This window comes from Quercus lobata, chromosome 5 (genome assembly GCF_001633185.2).
Source record: "Quercus lobata isolate SW786 chromosome 5, ValleyOak3.0 Primary Assembly, whole genome shotgun sequence".
In the NCBI taxonomy this organism is placed as follows: domain Eukaryota; kingdom Viridiplantae; phylum Streptophyta; class Magnoliopsida; order Fagales; family Fagaceae; genus Quercus; species Quercus lobata.
This window is the reverse complement of record NC_044908.1, coordinates 50,409,403-50,421,487: the sequence shown is the minus strand read 5'-3', so window position 1 is coordinate 50,421,487 and position 12,085 is coordinate 50,409,403. Positions and strand designations below refer to the sequence as shown.

The 12,085-nt window shown below is 38.5% G+C and overlaps 1 protein-coding gene and 1 pseudogene across 2 annotated transcripts; both read left to right on the top strand.

The window, feature by feature from the left end:
• Positions 1 to 1,684: 1,684 nt before the first annotated feature.
• Positions 1,685 to 6,842, top strand: LOC115990634 (annotated as a pseudogene). The gene is made up of 3 exons (XR_004092155.1): positions 1,685 to 1,786; positions 5,885 to 6,131; positions 6,358 to 6,842. The product of XR_004092155.1 is annotated as a cysteine protease RD19A-like (transcript).
• A 2,898-nt stretch (positions 6,843 to 9,740) lies between these two features.
• Positions 9,741 to 11,460, top strand: LOC115991742. Its single transcript, XM_031115633.1, has 6 exons — positions 9,741 to 9,883; positions 10,109 to 10,148; positions 10,244 to 10,320; positions 10,415 to 10,445; positions 10,584 to 10,677; positions 11,096 to 11,460. The coding sequence occupies exons 1-6, from the start codon at positions 9,795 to 9,797 to the stop codon at positions 11,248 to 11,250; spliced, it is 486 nt and encodes a 161-aa protein (XP_030971493.1). The 5' UTR covers positions 9,741 to 9,794; the 3' UTR covers positions 11,251 to 11,460.
• Positions 11,461 to 12,085: the final 625 nt, after the last annotated feature.

The following is a 12,085-nucleotide window of genomic DNA, read 5'->3' as shown; positions in this document are numbered from 1 at the left end:
ATTTTGCCGGGGTCTCTCAGATGCGAATCTTCGGGAGCTCCCATTGCTTGGAGAGCAGCAAATCACCCGGCCTCAAAACCCATATTTAGAGCCCGAGCCACCACCGGCTCTACAGAATTTTCGGCATCAGCGAAACCTACATCATACCACTTTTGCTCCACGGCCGCCAAGGCTGCCCTGAGGTCGGCTAACTCCTCGGCGTTGGCAGTGTTAAGGCTGATGGCTTCAGCTAACTTGACCTTCGTCTCATTCTGTTTTTCCAGGAGGTCCGCACACCTTTTTTCGGCCAATGCCCGGTTTTTCTCCGCCGCAGCAGCCTTTTTCTCGGCCGATTCAGCAGCTTTCAGCTTCTTCTTCGCCGTTTTAGCTGCTGACTCCCGCGCCTCCTTTTCGCGCTCAACCTCCTCGGCGAGATCCCGTGTCCGGCTGGCTACTATATAAGCCAGTTGGGCAGCCTAGCAAGCACAAAAATTAATAAAGAAGCAGAAATGGAGGTATGGAAAGAAAACAAATAAACTAAGTAATTACCGCAATGGCGTGCCACTCTAACCGGCGCCCTACAGACTCCTCAGATCCCTCCTCAAAGGCATGCACGTCCTCGGGAAGAAGAAGACCTTCAGCCAAAGTTTGGGCAATACGGCCGCCCTCGCCTTTCTCCCACATCCGAACACAGGCGGTTGAGGGCAGTGGCTTGCCGTCCAACAGGAACTTTGGCTTCCACGCTAGAGCCACCTGAGAGGAGGACGCAACCCTCGTGCCAGTTTCGGTTGGCGGCTCACGGATAACGATTCCTCCTGTTGGTCAAGGAGGAGTCTGGACAGCGGCATCTCCCGGGCCTGTGGAGGGTTGGTCGGTAACTTTCTGTTTCTTACGGGCCCGTCCGGCCTGCGAAGAGGGTGGAGGCTGAGGCACTTGACCCCGACCCTGAGAAGGTGGGGGCTGATTGGGTTGCCGGACACCGGGCACGAACCGGTCTATGGTCATGACCTTCGTTGATACCATCCTTCCATTAGGTTGGATAGCTTCAGCTAGCAAGGCAGCCGCTTCTATCACTTGTTGTTGAGGCTCGGCGGCTGGATTCTAGGGAATGGGCTGCTCTTGGACTTGGTATTTTTGTTGTATAGCTTCGTGGGCTATCTCTCTGAGGCGCCGAGATACCTGTTCTGCGGACTCGTCTCGCAAAGGAGCTAGCTCGTCCGAGCAAGTGAACCGCCGACCAAATTCCCTTGCCTCTCCGGTGGTAAGTTTCAGCGGCAAAAAGTTTACGTACCGGACGTCTATATATGATAGCAGGGGGCTGTCAACTAATAGTGCCTGCTTGAAGGGCTGCCAGGTAGAATAAACCGGCTCCACTCCGAGGATTAAGTGCGAGGCCCGGAGTTGTCCGTCCCAATGCACGTATATCTCGGAACGGAGGATGAAGTTTAAATCCTTGGCGTGGACAGCTCTGAGGTCCTGAATAAACACTTTGCCGTCTGCAAAAGAGCAAGTGACGCATTAGTCTCTAACAATAAGAAATTACTTCAATAAGGAGAAAAGAAGAAGTGGAGGAAAGCAATTATATCAAGGGGATGGTACGAACCCACTTCACGCCGTGAAAGGGGGCAAGGGACGTCCTCGGCAAACCAGTTGCCGCGCACCCTAACGAACTCCCCGGCGGAGTTCCTGTTCAAATCAGGTAGGCATGATATCAACCGTACCCGAGTATCTCTTGTCTTTAGGTAATAGTTGGCGGTTTTGTTCCCACAGAAGCTATACATTTGGTTACTGTCATGGTGGTCTAATTGTAAGTTAAAGGTGTGGTTCAACTTACTGACATAGCTAACTACCCGGTAAAAGTTGGGGGGAAGCTGGTCAGGACATAGCCCATAGTAAGTGAGTGTGTTTATCAAGAGGGGATCCACGGGGAACCTGACCCCACCTTCTAAAATTGACATCAAAGGAAAGAAGGCTGTATCCCGCCCTCGGTGGAGTTCGATATCACTCTCATGACAGTAAGCCACATCCACGTCATCGGGAACATTAAATTTACTCCTAAAGGTGGCCAAAGCAGCCGAGGATTCTAGAAGGTAAGAGTAACCCATCTATAACGCCTAAAACTACAAAAGGGAACTTAAAGAAATAACGCTGAAGGAACAGGAAGGGGAAGAAAAACTTACTTTGGGTTCTAAGGAGGAAAAGAACACTGGGCAAGCAAGTAAGCGCACAGAAATGTGGTCGGCAGAGAGTAAGCACAAAAAATCAGAGGCGAAGGAAAAATGAAATGATGTTCAGAGGGGGACTATTTATAGAGCCAAAAAGAAATGGGGGAAGAAGAAACGCTTAATCAAGCAATAAATGGGCACGATTTACGAGCGGCCCAGCGAATGCCAAACGTAACCGATTCGTGCGCCGCTTCGGTTCACGAACCGTCAGACAATAATGACGACTGCACCTGGCGCCGCTAAACGACGCGTCTTTTGAGATGAATATTAATGAGGAGTCACAGTCATGAGTCCCAGGCTATAAGATTCTCGAGGTCCAAAGGCCCAGACATCTCCTTGATTCTTCTCGGCAACCGAGTATGAATCAAGGGGGGGCTATTGTACGGCACCAAGATCCCAGGCCCATACAGACCTTGAGCCCAGGCCCATACCGGCCTTGGGCACAGGCCCAGCAGAAAAGTCCAGTTACCCGTACGGCGCCGAGATCCCAAGCCCATACAGGCCCTGGGCCCAGGCCCATACCGGCCTTGAGCACAGGCCCAGCAGAAAGGTCCAGTTACCCTGCGCCCTTCTTGAAACTTCCTTAATGTACAAACAAGTTTTGGGTATTGAATTCCAAGAGGTGATCGGTTAAACGTTCCCGGTCAAGTATGTGAGCCGTGCCCGGGAAAATCGTGATATGCACGGGAAACTGAGTTGCCGAACATAATCGGTCAAGATGGAACCAAGTTCCAAGACCATAAATGCTGCACCGCCCTCTCACCTAAACATCCACTTTAACCAGATAATATTGGACCTTCAGTAGCACTAACGGTGATTGTAATCATAATCTTTCCACTAACCTTGGCTATAAATAAAAGAAAGTTGGGAGAAGAAGGGGTTCAGAAAAATTGAGAGAAAACAGTCAAGGAGAGAGCATCAACTGAGTGTTGCTTTGAGTCTCTCTGCCGAGAACGACCTATAGTAGGAAATCCTCAAGCCCACTACAAATAAATTGTGAGCCCAAGTGATTTAAGGCCCAGAAGTCTTATACTTGGTTCCTACAAATGTGATCTGATGTTTGTGGTACACGATGGGCGAGAAAGTGAAGGCGTGTTTTACTCATTCAAATTTGAACCTAACATTAAGGTTATTTTTTTGTTTTAATAATAACAATTAGTAACAACCTACCACTTAAAATTTGTTATAAAAAAGTTATGAAAATACTATAGATATCTCATTTCTCTTTTAATTTCTTATACTTTTCAAAGAAAAATGATATGTCTACAACATTTTTATAACAAATCCTAAGTGGCAGATTGTTATTGTTGAGTTAAAAAAGTAATCTCAGTGCTAAATTTAAATTTGAATCAATAACAACTAACTACCTGTAATTTGTTATAAAAATATTGTAGACGTAGCATTTTTTAAATTGCCTAAGTACATCCCGTTTTTCCTTTTTTCTGTTTCTTTTACTTTTTTTCTTCCTTTTTTCTCCACCGTTTGATTGATTGATTTATCTCCTCCACCGTTTATAATTCTACATCTTTATCTCTCTTTTTTTTTTTTTTTACTAGTATCTTAAACTTTTCTCATCCACCCATTTAAAAATTTTACCTTCCCAATGCCTCTTTTACTTTCCTAATGCCTAGTTGCCTACATGTTTCTTCAAGGAACTCTTTCTCTTTTTTGATGAACACTCTTCTCTCTTTCTTCTTCACAAATCTCCTCAATCCTCACAAAACTCTTCCTCTGCTCCTTCTCAGTCTCACTCACGGAAACAATCATGGTTTTTTTTTTTTTTTTTTTGGGTCAAAAACTCTTGAAGAGCATGGCATTGTCACTGTGCAGTGGCTACTCCTTTCTTCTTCTTCTTTTTTTGTTCAAAAAAAATTTCGCAAAAGCACTCATTGCCAAAAAGAAATTTTCACTTGAAACTATCCAAAACATTGATGCGAGTTCAACGTTTGACAGAATGTTATGGTTGAAGCTTCAACAATGGTGATTTGGTGCTGTGAGTCTGTAATGCTTTCATTTTTTAAATAAAAATAGCTTTGACTGGAACCGTGAAAACTGTTCACGGTTCTCAAACTTGGGCAGTTCAACCACGGTTTGAACAATTCCTTGCTTTTCTTACTTAGAACGGTTTTTAAGGGTAAAAGAACCGTAATAGTGAGAGGTTTGCGGTTTTCCCGGTTGGACTGTACGGTTTGGTTCGAGTTTCAAAACTAGTACTTTAGACTTAGAGCAGCAGTGTTATAATAAGTGTGTATATATAATATGTGATTCATATCCCATGCAATACCTAGGGTATTGCATGGTGTGCAATAAATCTATGACTTAAGCCTTTGACACCTCACCAATCCACACTAGCAATCCTTGTGTTCACTTTTCTTTTCATTTTAGCTTCACTTTTCAGTAAAACACTCTCCCCTCTCTCTCTCCCACTTCAATCGGTGTCTCTCTCGCCTCCACCACTCTTTCAACCTCCACGCTTCCCTCAATCTCATCGTCACCATTGCTAGCATACCCAACTCAGACCGATCAACAAAATTGAAGAGAAAACATCAACTCACCATTTGAAGCCAAACCCCCACGCCTCGTAGAGTGCTTGTTAGACCCAGATCAGAGAGCAAGGTTGGGGTTTGGAGAGAATCGGGTGTAGAGAAGTTGATGAAGCTCTCTCTTCACGGCACAGCCACTAGCCTGGATCTCCGGTTCCGACGATACTAGCCTTTTTCTCATCGGAAATCCCTAAAATCACCGCTTCCTACATCGGACTTCGCAAGGAGGTGAGTTCTCTTTTTTTTTTTTTTTGATAGGTGAGTTCTCTTTTGTTTTAGATAAATAGTTAAATGCTCTTGTTTTAGGGCCTCAATTTATGAAAATTGGTATGTAGTTTTAGTAGTATGGATTTAGAACACAATCAACACACTAATATTGAATTTTTTTTTCTTCTTCTTTGGTCTGCAATTTGTTGTGTGGTCAGTTAAAGTAATAAATTGCAATAAAATATAGTAATTTGGTCATAATATTTGGGTTCTCTCTATCATGATGTTAACGAGGAGTGTGATTTTATGAGCATGTCTGAATTGGTTCTTTTTTATTTTTAATAGATAAGTTGTTTGAATTGGTTCTATAACCAGACAAACCATATTTAATCTAAAGTTTTAAGTTTCCCATATGTATGTATAATATATAAAAGCCAAGTTTCAAATTGTCACTCATTGTTGATGGTAAATGTGCTTTAGACTCAATTCTTGTGCCTTTTATATTTGAAAATGCTTTTAATTTTTAATGAAGATATCATGCGATCTCTAAAGCATGCGGTTCTTGCTCCAATTTCATCCAGCAATCAAAAAGCATACAAACAGTTAATCTCATAATAGAGTAAGGCAGCCTCTACAAACAGCATAGAAATGGAAGTCATCAAACCTGGAAAACAAACAAAACAAAAATTAAGGTTTGGACATGTAGCTCATCGTGTCACAGATGACTAGCATGTCTTGTAAAGACTAAAAAACTTAACCCATGATCTTGTATATCCATAACTATTCTTAAGTTTGACAACCTAGCTAGCATGAGAGAAAAACCAAAATATGACTATTTGTAAGCATCTTTCTTGTGTCACATTGATTGCTTCAGATGATCTTATTATCAGCATGGTCTTGTCTTAGATCATCCCTGTAATTTTTTTGCAGTGTGATCCCGAGGAATATGGTGCATGCGACTCAGGCTGTAATGGTGGGCTGATGACTTCTGCCTTTGAGTACACCCTCAAGGCCGGTGGACTTGAGAAAGAGAAGGATTATCCTTACACTGGGACCGATCGTGGCACCTGCAAATTTGACAAGGGAAAAATTGTTGCTTCTGTTTCTAACTTCAGTGTTGTTTCGATTGACGAAAAACAAATTGCCGCAAATTTGGTGAAGAATGGCCCTCTTGCAAGTAATTATCAATTAACCTTCTTCAAAACATATAGTAAATTGTTTTCATTTCCATTTTATTTGTTTTCTTCTTTGATTGTGTGCACTAATGTTGAAATTATGATAGGCTGTGTAAACTGTTTTCATTGTTAATCTACCAGTTTTATTTGAACAATGGGGTTAAGAATGATAGAGTAAATCATTGATGGATGGGAAATAAATAATGACTCTTCCTCTGTATTGTGCAGTTGGCATCAATGCAGTATTCATGCAGACTTACATTGGAAAAGTTTCATGTCCATACATCTGTGGGAAGCAATTGGATCATGGGGTGCTTCTAGTGGGGTATGGTTCTGCTAGTTATGCTCCTATCTAGTTCAAGGAAAAGCCATTCTGGATCTTAAAGAACTCTTGGGGAGAAAATTGGGGAGAGAATGGATATTACAAGATCTGTAGGGGTCGTAACATATGCGAAGTGGGGTTTTGTTCATGACTCATCTATTTTAGTTGGGATCATAATCGAGATGTAGCTATTTCGGCTTTCTTGAAACACTGAAATCACATATTTATATTGTGAAGCTAATTTAGCTAAGCTATAAAGCCTTTTTGTTTTGGGTTTTGTTCATTTGGTTGTGGATAAAAATTTCAATGAATTTTTGTTGTTTATAACAAGTGAATCTGGTGGCCCTACTACAAGCATAAATGGTTTTTTCCTTTTGTTATTACTAGATGGTATGAGAACCATAATTATTAGCTTGTCTTTGAGAAGAAATTATTAACTTTTATGCGCTTTGGTTGTGCCTTTTATATAAGCATTTTTTAACATCTGATGGAAAGAAACCACTGCACCATGTTACACTTAAGAATTTTGATAAGCTCATTGTGTTCTCATAATTTTCAAAGTGGATTGGTTTCCATTGCATGCATATGCTCATTATTGAGATTTTACAGAATGACAAGACTTACAATGTTTTCTACCATTATGGCTCCTATTTCTGCAATAACACCTTTTATAAAGTATGTAACTTAGCCTTCTAGCAGAGAAATGGAATACAAATGGGATCAATCCAATTCATTGATAATATCAAATGCACCCCAAATAGACACTTCTAATGTCTTAGCATTGTTATTTTATTAATTTCATGTGTCATCAAGTTTCAATAAACAATTGAAATTTTGACTTAAGGTTCAAAAACTCGCATGTTTCCACAAAAGGTCAAGTATTTTGATGCATAACGTAGTTCGTTATCAATGGCCAAATTTATATAATTTTCATAAGGATCTTTTCTCTTCAACAAAAGCCATATGACATAGCTGACCCACTACTAGCAACCTTACAAAGAGTTGAAAACTAGACTATATAACCATTAGCAACCTTAATCACTTGCATTCAAAAAATGAGCAATAGTTTAGTACATGCCATTGCATTTAAAAATATTAATCACTTGTATTTATAATTAATGTCTAACTAGAAGTTACTCAAGGATGCTTAGCATATTTTAAAATCAATGGATCCAAGATGGAAGTAAGCTAGAAAAAAAAAGAAAAAAAAAAGAAGCTTGATCCAAAAAATAAACTAAATTGTATTAAATTATATTCTTCAATTACAAGGCCATAATAACATGATACATAGACAATTTTTTTTCTACCATCATATTACCTAATTCCCACATAATAACCAAAAAAAGAGTCTTGCATGCTTCAAGATCAAATGCTTCAAAAATCTTAAGCATTGTGACCTTGCTCAATTGTAACCACCTTGCCAGCCCATTCCCTCCAACTAACTAACTATATCAACTAACTCTAATGCCACACAAGGCTGATGTAAACATATCACCAATACAAGTATTACAAGTATATCTATACTAAAATACAAGTATACAATACCAGCTAATCAAATACAACATGATCTAAAGCACAGACACATTATACACTTAGGCTGCACTGGTACATGCACACCTCATCAGCTGCACACGCATGCCCCATCAGCAACAGACGCACCCCACATCAGAGGCCCACGCACACCCTGCAGCACCTCACCATGCAGCAACACACGCACTCCCCATCAGCACCCCACACACACACGTACATCTACACACTACTAACAGTCAAACATAAAATATAAAACACTTTCTCAATGATAACATTTAACATTAGTGAAGGTTTATGAAACATATCATTAATTTTTTTCAACCAATCATTGACAAATATCTACCAAACAAATAATAACAATAAGCATAAGAAAATTGTAGAATATCTCCCAATTTGGAGCATCTTAAAAATCAAATTATTATTAGAAATCCGTCAACAACAAATAGAATGCACTTGAGGTTAAGCACTAGCAGCTAAGGATTCTTCGAAATTTTATTTTAATACAAAACAAGAAAAAGGAAAGGGAGAGAGTTAAAACCATTGCACTATTCATAAGCTCAAGTGTGCAACCTCAGGTGGAAAAAAATATTCTTCAACACAAACTCATTAGAGCATAGTTCTGGTTCAGTGAAAGAAACTAAAGAATAAGAAATGGATACTCTCAGGCAAAGGAATCAGGATCAGAAGAAAAATTCATAGATTTAGTATCAACATTTCCAAAATGCCAAAGCCAATGGACCCATACACACAACAATTACAAGAAAACCCATTTTCATTCAATCACAACAGATTCGGCCATATTGCAAAGCCCCAATTTTCAAACTCAAGCAAAACCATCAAGCTTTACACTCAACAAGAAAACCCATTAATCAAGCTAATAAAAAAAAAATTCAATTTCCATACACATAGCATCACAGTTTTAGCATAAAAATCCAAAAACAGAATACAGAGAGATAAACTAAAACTCTATGAAGCATTTCAACAAACATCTTCAATGCCCACCCAAAAACCAGCTTTAAAAATGCCAATAATAACAGTTATTGCTAATTCCAGAAATCCAAACAAGAAAACCCATTCATCAAGCTAATCAAAACTGAAACAAAATGTTATTCATCAAACTAATAAAAAAAAAATAAAACAAAACGAGTGTCCAAGGGGTTTCGGTCTTGTCTAAAAGGCAAATAAAAATTGAAAAAAAAATAAAAGAGAAAGAAAATAAAGCATAAGAGAGCTGGACCCGCGGCCACCAGTGGTTGTGACGCATATGAGAGGCACCGCCAACGGCGATAGGTGTGAGTGGAAGCAGAAGCTCGGCCACGGCTGGGCTTGAGAGAAGGAGAAAACAGAGAAACCCAGATGAGAGAGAGAGAGAGTGGGACGAGGAGAATGCCATAGCGGCAAGCATCACCGGTGATGGTGAGGGATTTGGCCTTGTGTGGACTGGTACCGGGCTGCTGTGACAATGAATTGATGGAGAGGCAGAGAAAGGGTTTAAGGAGAGGCTGAAACTGAAACAGTGGACGGGAGAAATTTTTTTTAAGGGCAAAATAGTCTTTTTGTTATTTGGTGAGGTATCAAATATTTAAGCCATTAGATTAAATCTATGGCTGAGATTTTAATTATTACACACCGTGCAATACCCTAGGTGTTACACGGGACATGGATCCATATAATATGAGTCCAAAACCGTCTAGGTATAGTACTGTATTAAACCCAGTCGGTTTGGACTCATATTATATATATATTATAACACTGCTGCTCTAAGTCCAAAGTATTGGTTTTTTTAAAAATAAAAAAACTGCTGCCTTCCTTCATGGCGAGACTCGAGTCGGTGGTCTTGACCTTCTGTTTGCTTACGGCGTATATGGTTGTGAAAGAAGATATTCTTCGTTGGATTTACAGGTGATTTTCTTTTTTATGTTGTTTTATTTTTCTGGAACCAAATTTTTATAACGTGTTTAAGAATTTCTGAAAAAGGGTAAAATTGAATTCTTTGTTTTATGGATGAATACCAAAAAGCCTTTAATTTTATTTTGGGTGCTAGCTATATGTTAATTTCGATTTTTTATTTTCGTTTTTCTGGTTGCCGAAAACATATTATAGAATTATTGAAATTTGTTGCAACAGATCGAAACTTGTTGATGTGCCGGAAGACTACGATAAACTGGTATGGATTTCTTTTCTGTTTTTATTTCAAAATTTTGAAATAGTTTTATTATTTGATAAAACAAATTAATGCTGTTTTAATGGTGTTGTGCTCAGCGCAAAGCGAAATTCTTGCCCTTGGAAATACAGTCGCTACGGTACAAAGCCGACTTCCTTCGTGCGAAGCTCGATAGGTTACTACATAAAAATAACATCTTTAATTTCTCTTTTCTTTACTTTTTTTCTTTAATAAAGATTTTTAATTATTGAATTTTGTTTCCATAACAGTTTGGAAACACTGACGGCAGAACTCAAGATGGTATGGTTCTCTTTAACAATAAACGTCTCTGTTTTTTTTTTTTTTTTTTTTTTTTTAATTTTTAACTTTTGAAGTGTTTTCTTATTTATGTATAGAAACACTTTTAATTTTGACAAATAAAATGTAATGGTTTTTCAGTGGAAGAAAAGTTACTTTGGGATTGAGGATGACAGAATTAGCAATGAGCACAAAATTTATGAGTACCAAGCCGAGAATTACAATCTTGAGAAAGGTCAGTGGGTTGAATCTTGATTTATATGCTATTTTGGGATCAGTAAGTGTTAAAGTTCGATTTTTGGGTGGCTTCATGTGTTAGATTATAAATTTGATCTGCTTACACCAGGTAGCTTTTGATTATAATGTGTATTTTCTTTATTTGGTCATGTACTTGAATTTTTTTTTTTTTTTTGTTTGAGAATTTCAAAGCCAGAGGCATGTAAATTGATGATATATAGTATTAAGTTTTCTACTATCCTAATTATTCACATAAAAAATGATGACAAGATAAACTGTCAAGGATTTGTGAACTTTTTTGAAAAGCACCCATGAATTATGCCAATATATTATCACATCTTGGCCGGTATGTTGTAAAATTTTTGGATTAGTACATTTCACTATTCTCCTCATTTGTGAATTTTGTACTTCTGCAGCAAATAAGGAACTTTTTCAGCAAATAGAGGTATTTGTTGGAGCTATGAAATCTGTAAAAGCCTTAACAAGAAATGCTGATGAAGAAAAGAGGATTGCCAAAATTGAAGGAGAGAAGACTGAGCAATCTAGGCTTCTACCTTATAGTAAAGATTGAAACTGAAGCAAAATCAAAGCCTGCCTGCAAAGACAAAGTTTGAATGAACAAAGAGAGAACTTGGATTTGTTGGGTATTTTGGTCTTTAGAAAGAGGACACCGTGCTCAAGTTGGACCTACATGTTATTCGAACATATTTATTTATGAATTTTTATAATTTTCAGAAATTTCTAATTTATTTTATTATTTCCTTGATTTGGAGGGTCTCTAGAAGTATTTAGTCAAACCTGAGTCTCTAAATGGTAGGATATTGATTAGGATTTGCCCAGTATTATTATTATTATTTTCTGGAAAAGTATGTCTTTTGGAGTCTTTGAATTGGTTGTTAATTAAAATTGAGAAATCTTTCATCAATAACAAATCTTTCTTTTATTCTCCATTTGTTTCTGGTGTATTCCATATCTCTACCTTGTGGGATTCAAGGTATTTCAAAGAGTGCGTTTTGTGTTCTGAAGGTGTTCACCCTCTTTGCTTATTTATTTTGACTATAGTTGGATGCCATTGGACTAAAAAAAATTTAATTTGATATGTTTATGGTAAGCTTACCTTTACAAGGAAGTAGTAAAACAAACTCTCAATTACTTACTGTCTAGTTAGTGATAAACATGCACCTATGTTATGTAAATTTGGGTCAATAGGTTCTAGTTATGGTCACATTTTTCTTTTTCTCCATATTTTCCTGCAAGTTGTCTTGAGTTTGAACCTTGTACCCACTCTACCTCCCATTTAAAAAGTAAAAAATCTCACATGTTGGACCTCACTTATCATGGGAGAGTTTGGGCCTACATGTTAAGGGCATTTTATGCTTTTAGGACAAGAGGTAATTATCAATGGA

What these genes read in the sequence shown, in the direction of transcription:
- LOC115991742 (XM_031115633.1), top strand. Translation starts at nt 9,795, where the DNA reads ATGGCGAGACTCGAGTCGGTGGTCTTGACCTTCTGTTTGCTTACGGCG. An exon ending in ATTCTTCGTTGGATTTACAG is followed by an intron (nt 9,884 to 10,108) that starts GTGATTTTCTTT and finishes TTGTTGCAACAG; the next exon opens with ATCGAAACTTGTTGATGTGC. An exon ending in GAATTACAATCTTGAGAAAG is followed by an intron (nt 10,678 to 11,095) that starts GTCAGTGGGTTG and finishes GTACTTCTGCAG; the next exon opens with CAAATAAGGAACTTTTTCAG.